Source organism: Erpetoichthys calabaricus, chromosome 2 (genome assembly GCF_900747795.2).
Source record: "Erpetoichthys calabaricus chromosome 2, fErpCal1.3, whole genome shotgun sequence".
Classification (NCBI taxonomy): Eukaryota; Metazoa; Chordata; class Cladistia; order Polypteriformes; family Polypteridae; genus Erpetoichthys; species Erpetoichthys calabaricus.
In genome coordinates, this window is record NC_041395.2 from 176,244,661 (window position 1) to 176,258,352 (window position 13,692).

The window sequence follows — 13,692 nt, forward strand, 5'->3', positions numbered from 1 at the left end:
CTGTGGTGATGGTGGACTCCTGACCATTACACTCTGGTACAGCCATGTCCTGCAATGCAGTTGGCTATGCAATTTCTTCCTGTTGGTGGTTGTCAGAAGGAGTAGTGTCTAACAATTGATCTGTATGTCGACGCCAGACAACATCATCCCCAATGTCTACGGTATAAGTAAGTGCTCCTGTCTGTGAGGCAATGACACCTTGCTGCCATGACCGGCCATTGTTACGATAATCGCGAGCCAAAACTCTCTGACCCACAGAAAAGGTACGCAGGGTTTGTGACTTTTGACCCTGATTCCAGGTGGCCTGCTTCTGTTGGACATGCCTACGTAGGTCAGGTTTCATTAAGTCCAGGTGGGATCTCAGAGGACGGCCTAGAAAAAGCATTGCAGGTATTTGTCCGGTAGGCGAATGGGTGCTGTTACAATAAGCCAGTAAAAACTTGGACAGTTTGTGCTGTAGTGATATTTCTTCAGAGGACATTGCCTTAATGAAATGTTTGAAGGACCGCATAAAACACTCAGCAAGACCATTCGTTGCAGGGTGGTATGGTGCTGTGGTATGTGTTGTATTCCAATTTTCCTGAGGAACCTTTTAAACTCCTCAGACGAGAACTGGCTACCATTATCACTTACTATTTGTTCTGGTACTCCTGTACGCGAGAACAAGTTATGTAGGAGTTCCACTGTCTTTATGGCAGTTGCTTTAGTGGTACAGAAAACCTCTGGCCACTTAGAGTGGGCATCTACAACAATAAGAAACATCTTATCAAAGAATAGACCTGCATAGTCAATGTGTATGCTCTTCCAAGGGGTGGTGGGCCATTCCCAGGGGTGAAGTGGTGCAGACGTTGGTGACCTTTGAGTCTGCTGGCACCCATTACATGTCTTTGTGAGGTCTTCCAGCTGGTGATCAATGCCAGGCCATCAGACATAGCTGCGAGCCAGGTTCTTCATCTTTACTACCCCTAAGTGCCCTTCATGTAGCACCTCAAGGACCTTGGTGCGAAGTTTTGGCAGAATTATAACACATGTGCCCCACAAAACGCAACCTTGACTTAGACTGTTGGTCACATCGTGATGAGTAGGCTGATAAAGTTGCATTGCTCTTGGATGGCCAGCCTTTAACTGTCCGTTCATAAACTTTAGAAAGTGTTGGGTCGCAGCGTGTCTCTCGCTGGATGTCAGAGCACATGACTGGCAATGAGTCTACCTGAGCCATTTGGAACATGTCTACTGGTTCCGCTAAATTCCTGGGGTGTGATAACTCCTATGGAAGCCGCGACAGTCCATCAGCATTCCTATGATGCTCTGTACCTTTGAATGCAATAGTGTTAAGTGTGGGCCCCAAGAAATAATGCCCATCGTTGAAGTCGTGCAGCAGCCATACCTGGGACACCTTTACATGGATTAAAGATGGACAACAATGGTCGATGATCAGTCAGCAAGGTAAAATGTCTCCCATATAAATATTGGTTAAACTTCTTAACTCCCCAAACCAAACTACGGGCTTCTCTATCAATTTGGGCATAATTACACTTTGCTGGAGTTAAGGATCTTGAGGTAAAGGCAATTGGCCGTTCCGTCCCATCAGTGAACTTGTGTGACAATACGGCACCAATACCATAAGGAGAGGCATCACATACAAGCTGGACTGGCAAGTTGGGGTCATAATGAGTTAGCACATTGTCAGATGTTACAAGAGATTTTGCCTCTTTGTACGCACGCTCACAGTCTTTAGTCCAGCACCATGCTGTTTCACTGTGCAGCAAACTGTTTAAAGGATGCAAAACAGTCGAAAGATTTGGAAGGAACTTGTGATAATAATTAACCAGTCCCAAAAATGACCACAATTGAGATACATTTTGGGGTTTTGGTGCTTTCAGGACGGATTCAATTTTGTTTTTACATTTATGTAAGTCTTCTTTATCAATTTGGTGTCCACAATACTCAATGGAATTTTTGAAAAATTCACACTTATTTTTGTTGACTCTCAAGCCAAAGTCTGCTAATCTGTTCAGGACTTTTCCTAGATTCTCTAGATGCTCCCTGTCATCAGCCCCTGTAACAAGAATGTCATCAAGGTAGCACTGAGTGCCAGGAATTCCCTGTAAGACTTGTTCTATGGCCTTCTTCCATATGGCTGGTGCTGAAGCAACTCCAAAAACAAAATGGTTATACTGGTACAGGCCTTTAGTAGTGTTAATAGTCAAATACATTTTGGAGGAGTCCTCCACTTCCATTTGTAGGTATGCTTGTGCAAGGTCAATTTTTGAAAACTTTTCTCCTCTGCCCAGGGATGCAAATATATCATCTATACGGGGTATGGGATATTGTTCAGTTTTTAACACTGGGTTCACTGTCACCTTAAAGTCACCACATATGCGAACAATGCCATCACCCTTTACAACTGGCACAATTGGTGTCGCCCATTCAGACCATTCCATTTTTGTCAGTATGCCTTCCCCTTCTAGTCTTTGCAATTCTGCTTCTACTTTGGGGCGTAGGGCATATGGCACTGGCCTTGCCTTGTGAAACCTTGACACTGCATTATCTTCTAATACAATCTGGGCTTTCATATGTTTTAATGTGCCAATGCCATCCCAAAAAAACTACATACTGTGAAAGAAGCTCTTTAAAACTGTTATTTATGGACTGATTGTTTTATTTTTCTATGGTTTACATAGCTTTGATTGACTGCCAATCCAACTGTATTTTCTTCAGCCACTCGCGTCCCAACAGTGGTACATCCCCTTTTTTAATTACAAAAAGTGGCAATGTATGTGTTTTCCCTGTATATTTCACATTTACATTAATTGTTCCCAAGGGTGCTATTTTCTCACCAGTATATGTTTTCAACATTACAGGAACTGTCTCCAGGATGCAATGTGCAAAATGTTCCTTATAATCCTTATAGCAGATCACTGACAGGGCTGATCCTGTGTCCAGCTCCATCTTAAAAGGCATGCCTTCCACTTCAAGGGACACCCACAAGATTCCTATGTCTGCCTCTTTAAGCGCATAGATATCAAAGCAAGCTAGTTCGTGTTCAGAAGAGTCTGATGTGGCAGTATTCATTTTGTGCACGTTTTTATGTTTGTTTGTTCTTTGCGAACTTTTTGTCACGTGGCCGGGTTTTGCACATTTTCTGAATATGCCCTGGTTTCTGACATTGACGACACACTTTGTCTTTAAACCAGTACTCCCACTTTAAACACTTTTTCCACATCTGTAGCAGGGCGCATTTCTCGTGTGGGTCGCTTCCAATTAATGTGTGTTACACTCTGTTGCGATCTTCTGCTGCAGCTCGAGTGTATCTTTAGCAGCTGTCTCCATTGACACTGCAATTTCTACAGCACGAGGCAGGGTTAATGTACGCTCAGTCAAGAGTCGTTTTTGTATATTTTCATTGTGCAATCCACACACAAGCCTGTCTCCTAAAGAATCTGACAAGTTTTCTCCAAATTCACAGTGCTCTGCAAGCCTTCTTAGTTCTGCTGCGTACTCCGTTACAGTCTCCGTCTTTGTTTGGTTACGTTTATGAAAGCGAAAACGCTCTGCAGTTACAAGCGGTTTAGGGTTCAAATGATTTTGCAGGACTTCCACTATTTGATTGAATGTTTTCTCGGCTGGTTTTGCTGGTGCCACTAAACTGCGAAGCAAGTTGTAGGTTCTAGCTCCCATTAAGCTAAGTAACACAGCAACTTTCTTTCTGTCATTAATCTCATTCGCCAGGCAGTACTGTTCTAGTCTTTCAACATACGTGGCCCAGTCCTCCACCGTACTATCAAAACTGTCCATTTTCCCCACACAACCAGACATTTTCTTCTCTGCTCTGTTTTTTTTTTTGCTTGTTTAATTTGTTTTACTCACAGGTCCTTTTTGCGCTGCATATCCTGGGTAAAGAGACTCCTGCGAATGCACCTGCTTTTCGATGCTTGTTCCTCCCCGTTGCTTTCTTGAAATAGCTCTCAAATAGCTCCGTACAAATTCAGTTTTTGGTTCGATAGTATGGTGAAAACAAAATTGCATGTAAACCTCGTCGCCAGTTATTGTGTCTTACACATTCTATCTTATATAAAATTGAGAAACGCTGTATCATAACCGCTTTCCATGTTTTTCTTTTTATTTACTTGTTGTATATCTAAGAAAACATATCAATGCGCATACGCACACATAATGGTTAACAGTATACATACACCACAAAAAAGTAGATCCACTAACACAATATACATTACATAACGCCCGCCCGCCTGACTGTTACCAGCATTCAGCGCAATGTACTGGAGTGTAAAACTATCGCAGCTGCTACCTCACAAACTGTCCTTATTCCCCGGATTTCCCTGACCCCTTCAGATTCAAATTTGCCTTTTACTTTTACACGCAGACAATTTCCTGACCCCATCAGATTCAAATTTGCCTTTTACTTTTACATGCAGACAATTTCCTGTTAGATTAGCCTTTGCAATGACAATTAATAAGGCACAGGGCCAAACTTTCAAAAAGACATGCCTCTGTCTGCCAACTCTAAGACCATGGGATACGCACGACAGAGCCCCGCCCGCCAACTCTAACCCTCCTCCCGCGTCATGGGATATGCACGACAGAGCCCCGCCCGCCAACTCTAACCCTCCTCCCGCGTCCACCCTCGCTCTCAAGGCATGCATACTGCCTGCTCATGTGCCCACACACAACACCTCACCAAACACTGCCTCAGTTGCTTTCGTCTCTGCTACAGTCCACATGCACCTCTGAGCCACGTTAACTTTTCATTGTTTTCAGTTCCGGCTGCTTTTCTATATATAATCCACCAAGTCGCCCGACCATGGGATATGAACGACAGAGCCCCGTCCGCCAACTCTAACCCTCCTCCCGCGTCATGGGGAATTCACGACAAAGCCCCGCCCGCCAACTCTAACCCTCCTCCCACGTCCACCATCGCTCTCGAGGCACTGCTTGCTCATGTGCCTGCCCCCAACACCTCACCAAACACATCCTCACTCGCTTTGGTCTGTGCTACAGTCCACATGCAGCTATGAGCCACGCTGACTGTTCATTTGCTTACCATGGCCACCGCTTCAAATGTATTTCATGGAAACAACTCTTCTTTCAATGTTATACAAATTCCTGCATCAGGTAACTGTTTATTTCTATCAGTCATTTTTTTTCTGGAAAAATGTCATCAACGAAACTGTTGCTTTCGAACTTCGCAACATGGCTGTAACCTTTGTTTGCCAACATTGTGATAACTTCGGTGACGTGCTGTTCGTTGTTCTTAGTCACGGAAGCATAGTTGTACAGTCTGCTCAACAATACACTGACTACATGAATACTTCCACAGTTTATTGTGGCGATGTCCCAAATACTTCCAGCTACTATCACCATTCACTTCCGAGAATGTACTTCATTCCCCGAAGAATTTCTTAGCAGTCTTACTCCCACTGGCATGCCTCTGCATAAACTCAAAATTAAAATTGGTCCAGTCGTCATGCTTCTCAGAAACCTCATGCCAGCAAGAAGTCTCTGTAATGGCACTAGACTGACTGTTACCAGCATTCACCGCAATGTACTGGAGTGTAAAACTATTGCAGCTGCTACCTCACAAACTGTCCTTATTCCCCAGATTTCCCTGACCCCATCATATTCAAATTTGCCTTTTACTTTTACACGCAGACGATTTCCTGTTAGATTAGCCTTTGCAATGACAATTAATAAGACACAGGGTAAAACTTTCAAAAAGATATGCCTGTATCTGCCAAAAACAGTTTTCAGTCACGGACAATTGTATGTTGCTCTCTCCAGAGTTCCATCTTTTCATTCACTCACAGTCGTATCCTCAAACCCACCCCATTTGGACAACTGTGTCTTTCAGGAAGTGTTCACCCATCAATAAATAATTATGCGGCGTATGCTACGCCACGGGTTGGCTAGCACATAATACATCACCAACTTAACTATAACTTTTTGTTTTTTTGACACAACAAAAGCAAAAATTGTATTACTACTACAACTATTACTATAAATATAATTAAAGCTACTAATACTACTACTGAACATGCTTAATAAACTTACCTAATCCAGTAAATACAGGGTCAAAGTGAAGTTGAATATTTACTGTAGATATTTAAAAAATGAACATATGAATTAATCACAAACTTGTGTAAAATTTCAGAATTTATCTAAACTTAGTTATACTTCCAATGACGGCAGATATCAATGACATTAACTGAATCAGTAATGTTAGCTACCAATAAAATTAACCAACAATTGAAGTAAACCCGAACTAATAGCTTTTTTTGTATTTCAAAGTTGCTTGTGTGGTGCTTTTCCACAATTCAGCTAGTAACTATCTAGTAAGTAAGAAAGCTTGTGTGTTAGAAATTTACTAATGTGGCCTCAATACAACAACCCAGAGACTACTTAATATGCTGTCCAACATTATCAGCCATTAACCATGTGTGTAGGTCCTTAGGTCTATATGGTGGCAATAAATAATCCTCAGCCATATGTCAGCTAGGTATTGTAACATCCGATAATAATAATAATAATAAACACTTCGGGACGCCTAGAAGGACCAGGAGGCTGACTATACATCCCCCAGGCCACGAGGGGGCAACTGCCCTGGTTAGTGTGGGGGCCATGGGAACAGAGCATGGAGGCTCAACCCCATTGGGGCCCATGGCCACCGCCAGGGGGTGCCCCGAGTTTCATAGAGCCCAGGATATCTGCACTTCCGCCACACCTGGGAATGCTGGTGGACAAAATTCCAGGAACGCCCGGAGTGCTTCTGGGTGCTCATGCGGCACTTCCGGGAGCACCTGGAGCACATCCAGGTGAATATAAAAGGGGCTGCCTTCCTACAGTCGAGAGGCCAGAGTCGGGTGGAAGAGGACGAAGCTCAAAGAGTGAGGAAGAAAGGTGGCCCAAGGACATATAAAGGCCTGTGTATGGGTGATTGGTGCAGGGGCACTGTGTGTGTGTGTGTGTGTGTGGAACTTTTGCACAAAATAAACGTGTTTTATAGAACTGCCGGTGTTTGTCTGATGGTGTTCGGGCTATATCTCACAATGTACATTGCATTAGAAATGGATACCTTGTGTAGTTTTCATTTATTAAATGAGTTTGCCCATCCATCCCATCCCCATCCTGAAGGCTTTACTGAAAATGACAGAGTAAAAAAGGAGATTGGAGTTAAACTTGAATGGTTGTGGGTATCTTTGTTTCAAATGTAATAATCAGATTTATGTACACTTTTCTGTGTCGTGCCATCTCTAAGCAGAGTGCTGAAGTTGAATCCAAGTGGCATAAATAATATTATTCAATTGAATTGTCAAATCAATAATTTAGATTTAGAAAGTGCAGTGGTACCGGAATTAGTGCTGCTGCTTTACGGTTCCAGGAGACTGGACTCAAAATGTATTAAGGTGATTCATTAAATGATTGCATATGCAGCCAACTATTTTCATTTATATATGACATTTACACTGACCATTTCCTATGTTAGATCCAGGTTTTCCATTTAGACTTGGTGTTTACATTGCTATTCTGAGGCTAGGGATCTGCATTGGCAATCAGAAGATTGCCAGTTCGAATCCCGTAAATGCCAATAGGGATTCTGCTCTGTTGGGCCCATGAGCAAGGCCCTTAACCTGCAATTGCTGAGCGCTTTGAGTAGTGAGAAAATCGCTATATAAAGCAAAGAATTATTAATATTAAGGTTTAGACATCATTGCAAAATAATGACAGATTTGAAAAAAAGCTTTATTTTATATTCAACATTCTCTAAATGTGCAAAAATTACAATGACAAAAAGAGTGCATTGATATATAAATTACATTCATGAAGCAAGAACAGTGATGAAACTCCAAAAGAAAAATCAAAGTTGAACACTGTAATTCACAGAGGCTCTTGGTACTTACTGTAAGATGTGTACTAGTTAACATATAACCCAGCTGTTTCACTCATAAATAATCATAATTCTGCTTAATAAGTTTTTCTTAAACAATGTTACTTTTACACCCTTGCATCTTTTCACACCTTTTTGTTAAAGAATGCTTTCAGGGGCAGTACAGGATTGCTTGGAAAGACATGGAACTATCACAGTTTGTATCGTTAGTATTTTTTATGTATTTCAGGCTGGTGCAATAAAATAATCCAGGTGATTGTGCTGCCCTATGGTAATTATATAACAAAATACTATGTAGTAATTTTGAGGAACATAATCTTCTTCATCATCAGTGGTTTAAGGGTTTAGTGTGTTTACAGGGATAGTCCCTCAAATTTTTTTTTTTTCTCCACTGTCAGCAGTCCTCAGAATCCTTTAGGATGACATTTATTCTTTTCATATATCCTGACTCCACCTCCAACCACATCTTCCCTAGTCCCATCCCTTCCATCTCCATTCTGTGCCTTGTACACCACATGCCCATTCCAGCATATTCTGTTTCTTCTTGATATAACACCTATTGTTTCTATATCAGATTTTTCTGTTAACTCAGCAGTTTGTTTCTCTCATCCATGACACATCACATACCTTTCCAGCTTTGGTTCATGTTTTGCTTTCATTGGCTTTGTCCATAGAGCATATTACTCATTACACAGCTCTAATGAGCTTTATTACTGTTCATTACCAGAGAGCCTTTCTCACTGGCTATCACTGCTGTGCCCACACCTAAATCTATAAGCAACATGTCGCATAAATCACAGAAATTACAACTTTCTAAAAAAAAACGACTCCATTTACTACATTATATTCTGTAAACTTGCTGCCTGCAGACTACCCTTCACAGAAGTGCATTTTTAATGCACTCATTTAATAGAATTATGCTTTCCCCCAACACCTTTCACACATGTGCACAATTCCATGCCTTTTGCCCCTTCACTACAAATAATCACCTGGGTCTTTCTTTTATTTACTTTGAGGATTTTCACTTCCAAGCTAGCTTTACACGTTTGAAGGTCTGACTCTGAATTGATGCATGGTAATTCAGAATTTTAACTATATCCATCCTGTGCTCATCCTGACCACCGTTCATACTTCCTCAGTCATTGAAAGTCATTGACACTAAATGTTCATCCTCACAATTTTGTTATTCAACTCACTACCTTGCCTTCTCAAAATCTTCAAATATAATAATGCAGCTTCTTACCTTCATTAGATACCTTTGCACCATTTGCTTCACAACAAAGGTTACTACATCTGTTGTTCCTTTTACAGGTATAAAAGTATATATTTTGGCAACTTTCACTTGATTCTTTTCTCTAGCACTCTTTCAAACACCTTTATTATCTGTTGCAAAAGCTTGAATGGCTTTATATGGCTACCTCTGAAAAAGATCACCCATTGCACAGTAGCCTATACTAGGATGTGCACACTTTTTTTTTTTTTTTTTTTTTTTTTTTTTTTTTAGTTTTGAGGAATCCTCCCATTACATTCAGTCATGTTGCACAGGTCTCCAGAATATTTTACTTTCTTCAGTATTTCCAACATCCACTTCAGTTGGGCCCACTGTAACTAGCTTCTTTATTTTTCATTGCTGCATTTGTGACTTCTTCTTTTGAAAACATACAATTTGGTCATTCTGTTTTGTCACAACCAACTTCATTATCCCAGGTGTTCTCTTTCGGCAACTTCTCCATGTACTTCTTCCAGATATCCTTAACTATCCACCTTGATGGTCCCTAAAGCATTTTGTAAACACCTCTGTCTTTTTAATCTTGCCCTTTGCTTTGTGGTCCTCATTACATTTTTTTCTTCCTCATTCTGCAACCCACTTTCAAACCCCCCTTTCTTCAATTGTTCCCACCCAACTGTTTTCTAACATTTCCCTTTGCTTCCTTATTCCTCCTGATTTCCTCAATAGCTGTCTCTGCCCTAACATTTCACCACCGTTTTCCTTGCATCTCTGGGATCCCTTTGTCCAACCGCACCAGGCTTTCTTTTTTTGCTTCCCACTTTCCATTCACATCTGATTATTCTGAAACCTCAGTCAGCTCTTGCTACTATCATCTGGTGTTATCTTATCTACAACATGCTTATTTGCCTTCTTCACCTTCACCACTTTGCCCATTTTTTAAGACCAGTACACCAACTTCAGCACTGCCATCATTTCTCCTCTACCTTAGAAAACTTGTACTTTTCCAGCATTCCCTGTAAGCATTCTTGTACCTTTACTGTGCTATCTCATCTCTTGCACGCTGCACAACATCTGCTCTCCTTCTATTTGGCACTTCCACTGCTTTGCCTGATTTTTTCCTGTTTCATACTTTACATTCTTTGTCGCATTTCTTTATATGCTGTCCTTTGCAGCAGTTACTCACTACATCATCTTGATCTCCCCTGCCATTAAACCTCCCTATCACTTCAGGGATGACCATGAAACCAGGTTTCCTGAGACCAGTTTCCCCTCCATCTATTGTCTGGCAGGTCCACAGGTTTCTGTTTGATATACTGTAGGCAGGTGTTGATGTACGTACTATGGGCTGTACCCCGCCCATGCTCTGTAACTCTCATCATTTTATTTGATCATCAAGTGAGTATCGGAGGGGAAATTTTGTAAAAAAAAAAAAAATTCAGTCATTCTCTACATACAAAGTTAGACACTTTCTTATGTCCCAGGACACTTCTTTTTTTTTTTTTTTTTCCCCCCACCCTTTCCTCTATATTAATGATTGGTATTACTTTAAAAATTCAAGTAATTAACTTGACTTAGCATTAGCTATGTTTTTTTTTATCCAAGTTATATCCTGTTTATTTCTGTGTGTGGTGTGCAGAACTACAATTTGGCAGCATATGAAATAATGAAGTTATCATAACATGGTGACTTATCTCGTCTCTTTGTGATTTATTTGTATGCTAGAATTAGCATTTTTCCCTGTTGTTTGTTTTTATCTTTTAATATAAATGTTAGTGTCACTGGGGACACTAAGTGGTATGAATAAGTTTCTTAGTGAGACTTTCCTACAAATCATTGATTCATGTTTGTTTCCTCCCTTACCCTCAATGCCTGTGGGGTGGGCTCAGTTAGCTTGGATGGATACACTGAGAAACTTGAATTTATGTGTATGAAATGTTGCACATTAAGAGATTTCAGATGAAATGTCTATATGGGGCAGTGTGAAAGTTTTGAGAAATCCATGCCACAAGACGTACAGTACTTCGGAATGCAAAATAAGAAAAACAAATTTTTTTGCAAAGTTCCCAGGTAGTGCACCCGTGATTTTTTTTTTTTTATTTACAGGCAATTCTGAAAAGAATGGATCCAGGTAGTGAAGGAGGAATATCAGCAGAAAAGGCTCTTAAAGAGATTTCTAAGGTATGATCAATAACAAGTTACTTTTATACTTGATTCATCTTCAGTTGTATAATATTGTACAAGAGATGGTGGCTGATTAAACTACAGTATGTTTAAAATAAATGTGCAAGCACAACTAAGGATTATTTTGTACTTGTGGCATACGATCAATACAGTACTGCACTTGAACCTGTCTTCTAGTACAGTGGTTCCCAAAGTAGGGGTCGCGACCCTCTGGGGGGTCGTGAGACATTGGGGCGGGGGTCGCGAGATGATTTCCAAGAAATCAAATACTTTTTTTAAACTTTTTAGAAATTAATTAATCCACCTATTTCATTAGGTGAGGTGTTTTGTTGAAATTAAACGAATGAGTAAATAACAATTTTTTAAAAAGTTATATGGTTGTTAGAGCGTTATGTTCTTTTATCTTTTCATGCTCTTGTTTGGATAGGATATTTTGTTGAAATTAAACAAATGAGTAAATTACTATTAAAAAAAATTATATGGTTGTTAGACCATTGTGTTCTTTCGTGTTGTCATGCTCATGTTTGAATAGGCCTATTGGCGCATGTGCACCGTTGCACGCAACATTTGTATATTTTAACCACTTCCGAGGATAGTGGGGGTCACGAGTCACTGGCACGGTTATTTTGGGGGTCGTGAGCTGAAAAGTTTGGGAACCCCTGTTCTAGTATTCAGCAAAAAGTATGAGTATGAACTTTTTAACATATAACTTTCTGCCAGCAGAGGGTGATCACAACACATATCCTATAATTTTCTGTGCACTTAGGATTCACTAAAGTTGACAACTGATGTATTCCTGATTTACCCATTAAGAGGCATTTTCTACACCATTTGAGTTTTTATTTTTCTTACACTGTATATTTATTTCACCTGTGTTTTATGAAAAAAGGACAAAATAGTGAAGATTAGTAACTTCATTTGGCAGTGTTCCACTTGCTGTGGTTGTTCTATACATTATTGCTTTTTTGCGCTAAAAAAAATAATTCCTTTGTCTTCCAGTCCACTTATTAATAGACATTGTTAGTAGGTAATTCACAATGTGCATTACACTTGTTCCAATTCCTGAGTCTCAAGAATTTTTTTGAAAAGTACTAAGACTACCAAACATGCTTTGCTGAGCTACCTGCTTCTGTAGCAGAGTCTGTGCATTTCCATCCAAACAAGTTTGTCCATGAGTTTGTGACATTTATATAAACACTAGTCATTAAGCCCGTTACAATAATGGGCGCTAGAACAGTAGTGCATAAACATTAGTAGGAACAGTCTATATTAAATGGCAAGGGAGCTTAATATTTTTGCAAGAAGCCTAAAGTAAAATAATAATAAAAATTAAATAGAAACGTATATGACAATACAGTAACTATAATTAATATTACATTTATCCTCTCCTCTGTGGCTGTTGATTGATGTGTTGTGTCTGTTTGAAGATCTCTTATCCTGCCTCTCTTTATTTTAGCTTGTTGCTGACGCAGTGATTTTCTTTCATCCGCAGTAAGACTTGCTCTCTTAGCTCTGTGTGTTTTGGCATTTTTCTGACGCTCATTTTCCTCTTCTTCAATAGATCTATTTGCTCAGCAACGGATTTTATGTGCGCGAAAATAAATCTACTTTTAAAAGTCATCCTATTGTAATATCATGAAAATTCGTATATTTAGGAAAACTCCCTTCAACGACCGACACTTTACACTTTACCGGGCCAAGCTTCTTAATCGCAAATCTGACGTCCTCAGAGTGAGGAAGCTGGTCTCCGCGTCTCAGTACCCGATTGGATTTTTTGTGCGTTATGTTTTAGGTCTTACCTCATTTACCGAAATCCAATTGGATCGGCCGCGCGATATTTTATAGGTCCCACCCTCTCTTGTCTTGTGTGACGCGTCAGGCGGCCTTTGAAGCATCTGCTAGAGGCCGGTGACTCTGCCACTCATTCCGCCCATCCCTGTACTTCCGCCTTGTCCGTAATATGCGTTGAAGAGTGCCCCGCGCATGCGCACTTCACCAGGAGACACACACACACGGACACATGGACGCACACAGGGGTTTTATTAAAGAGGATGTTCAAGTCCTGATTTTTACATAATAAACTGACCGGAATAAAAATTGCTAGTTAGGGAAAATGTGTCAGTTTTGATCAAGTGATTTCTGCAGAGATTCAGTTTCAAGACTTGTTGTATTTAAGTGATTCTGGGTTCAGTAGCTTAGCATCTGCCATTCTGTAATTGTGTTAGCTTTGGGGCAGATTTATTTTATGGTGAATATTAAGCTAATGTTTCATTAAGGGTGATATTTTAGTATCCTTGTTAGTTGCATGCTGCGGTAGGCTAAGTGACAGCATAGACATTCTTGAGTTTTTATGTGTATTTTTTATTTTCATAATATT

The 13,692-nt window shown here is 40.3% G+C and overlaps 1 protein-coding gene across 3 annotated transcripts in view; it reads left to right on the plus strand.

Moving 5' to 3' along the window:
- The window catches only part of LOC114646568 (uncharacterized), a 116,245-nt gene that overhangs the window by 68,511 nt on the left and 34,042 nt on the right, over nt 1-13,692 (plus strand). For all 3 annotated transcript variants that reach the window (XM_051922725.1, XM_028794822.2, XM_051922726.1), the window contains one exon: nt 11,238-11,312. In XM_051922725.1, coding sequence (XP_051778685.1) covers nt 11,238-11,312 — 75 coding nt within the window. The remainder of the gene's footprint in view (nt 1-11,237; nt 11,313-13,692) is intronic.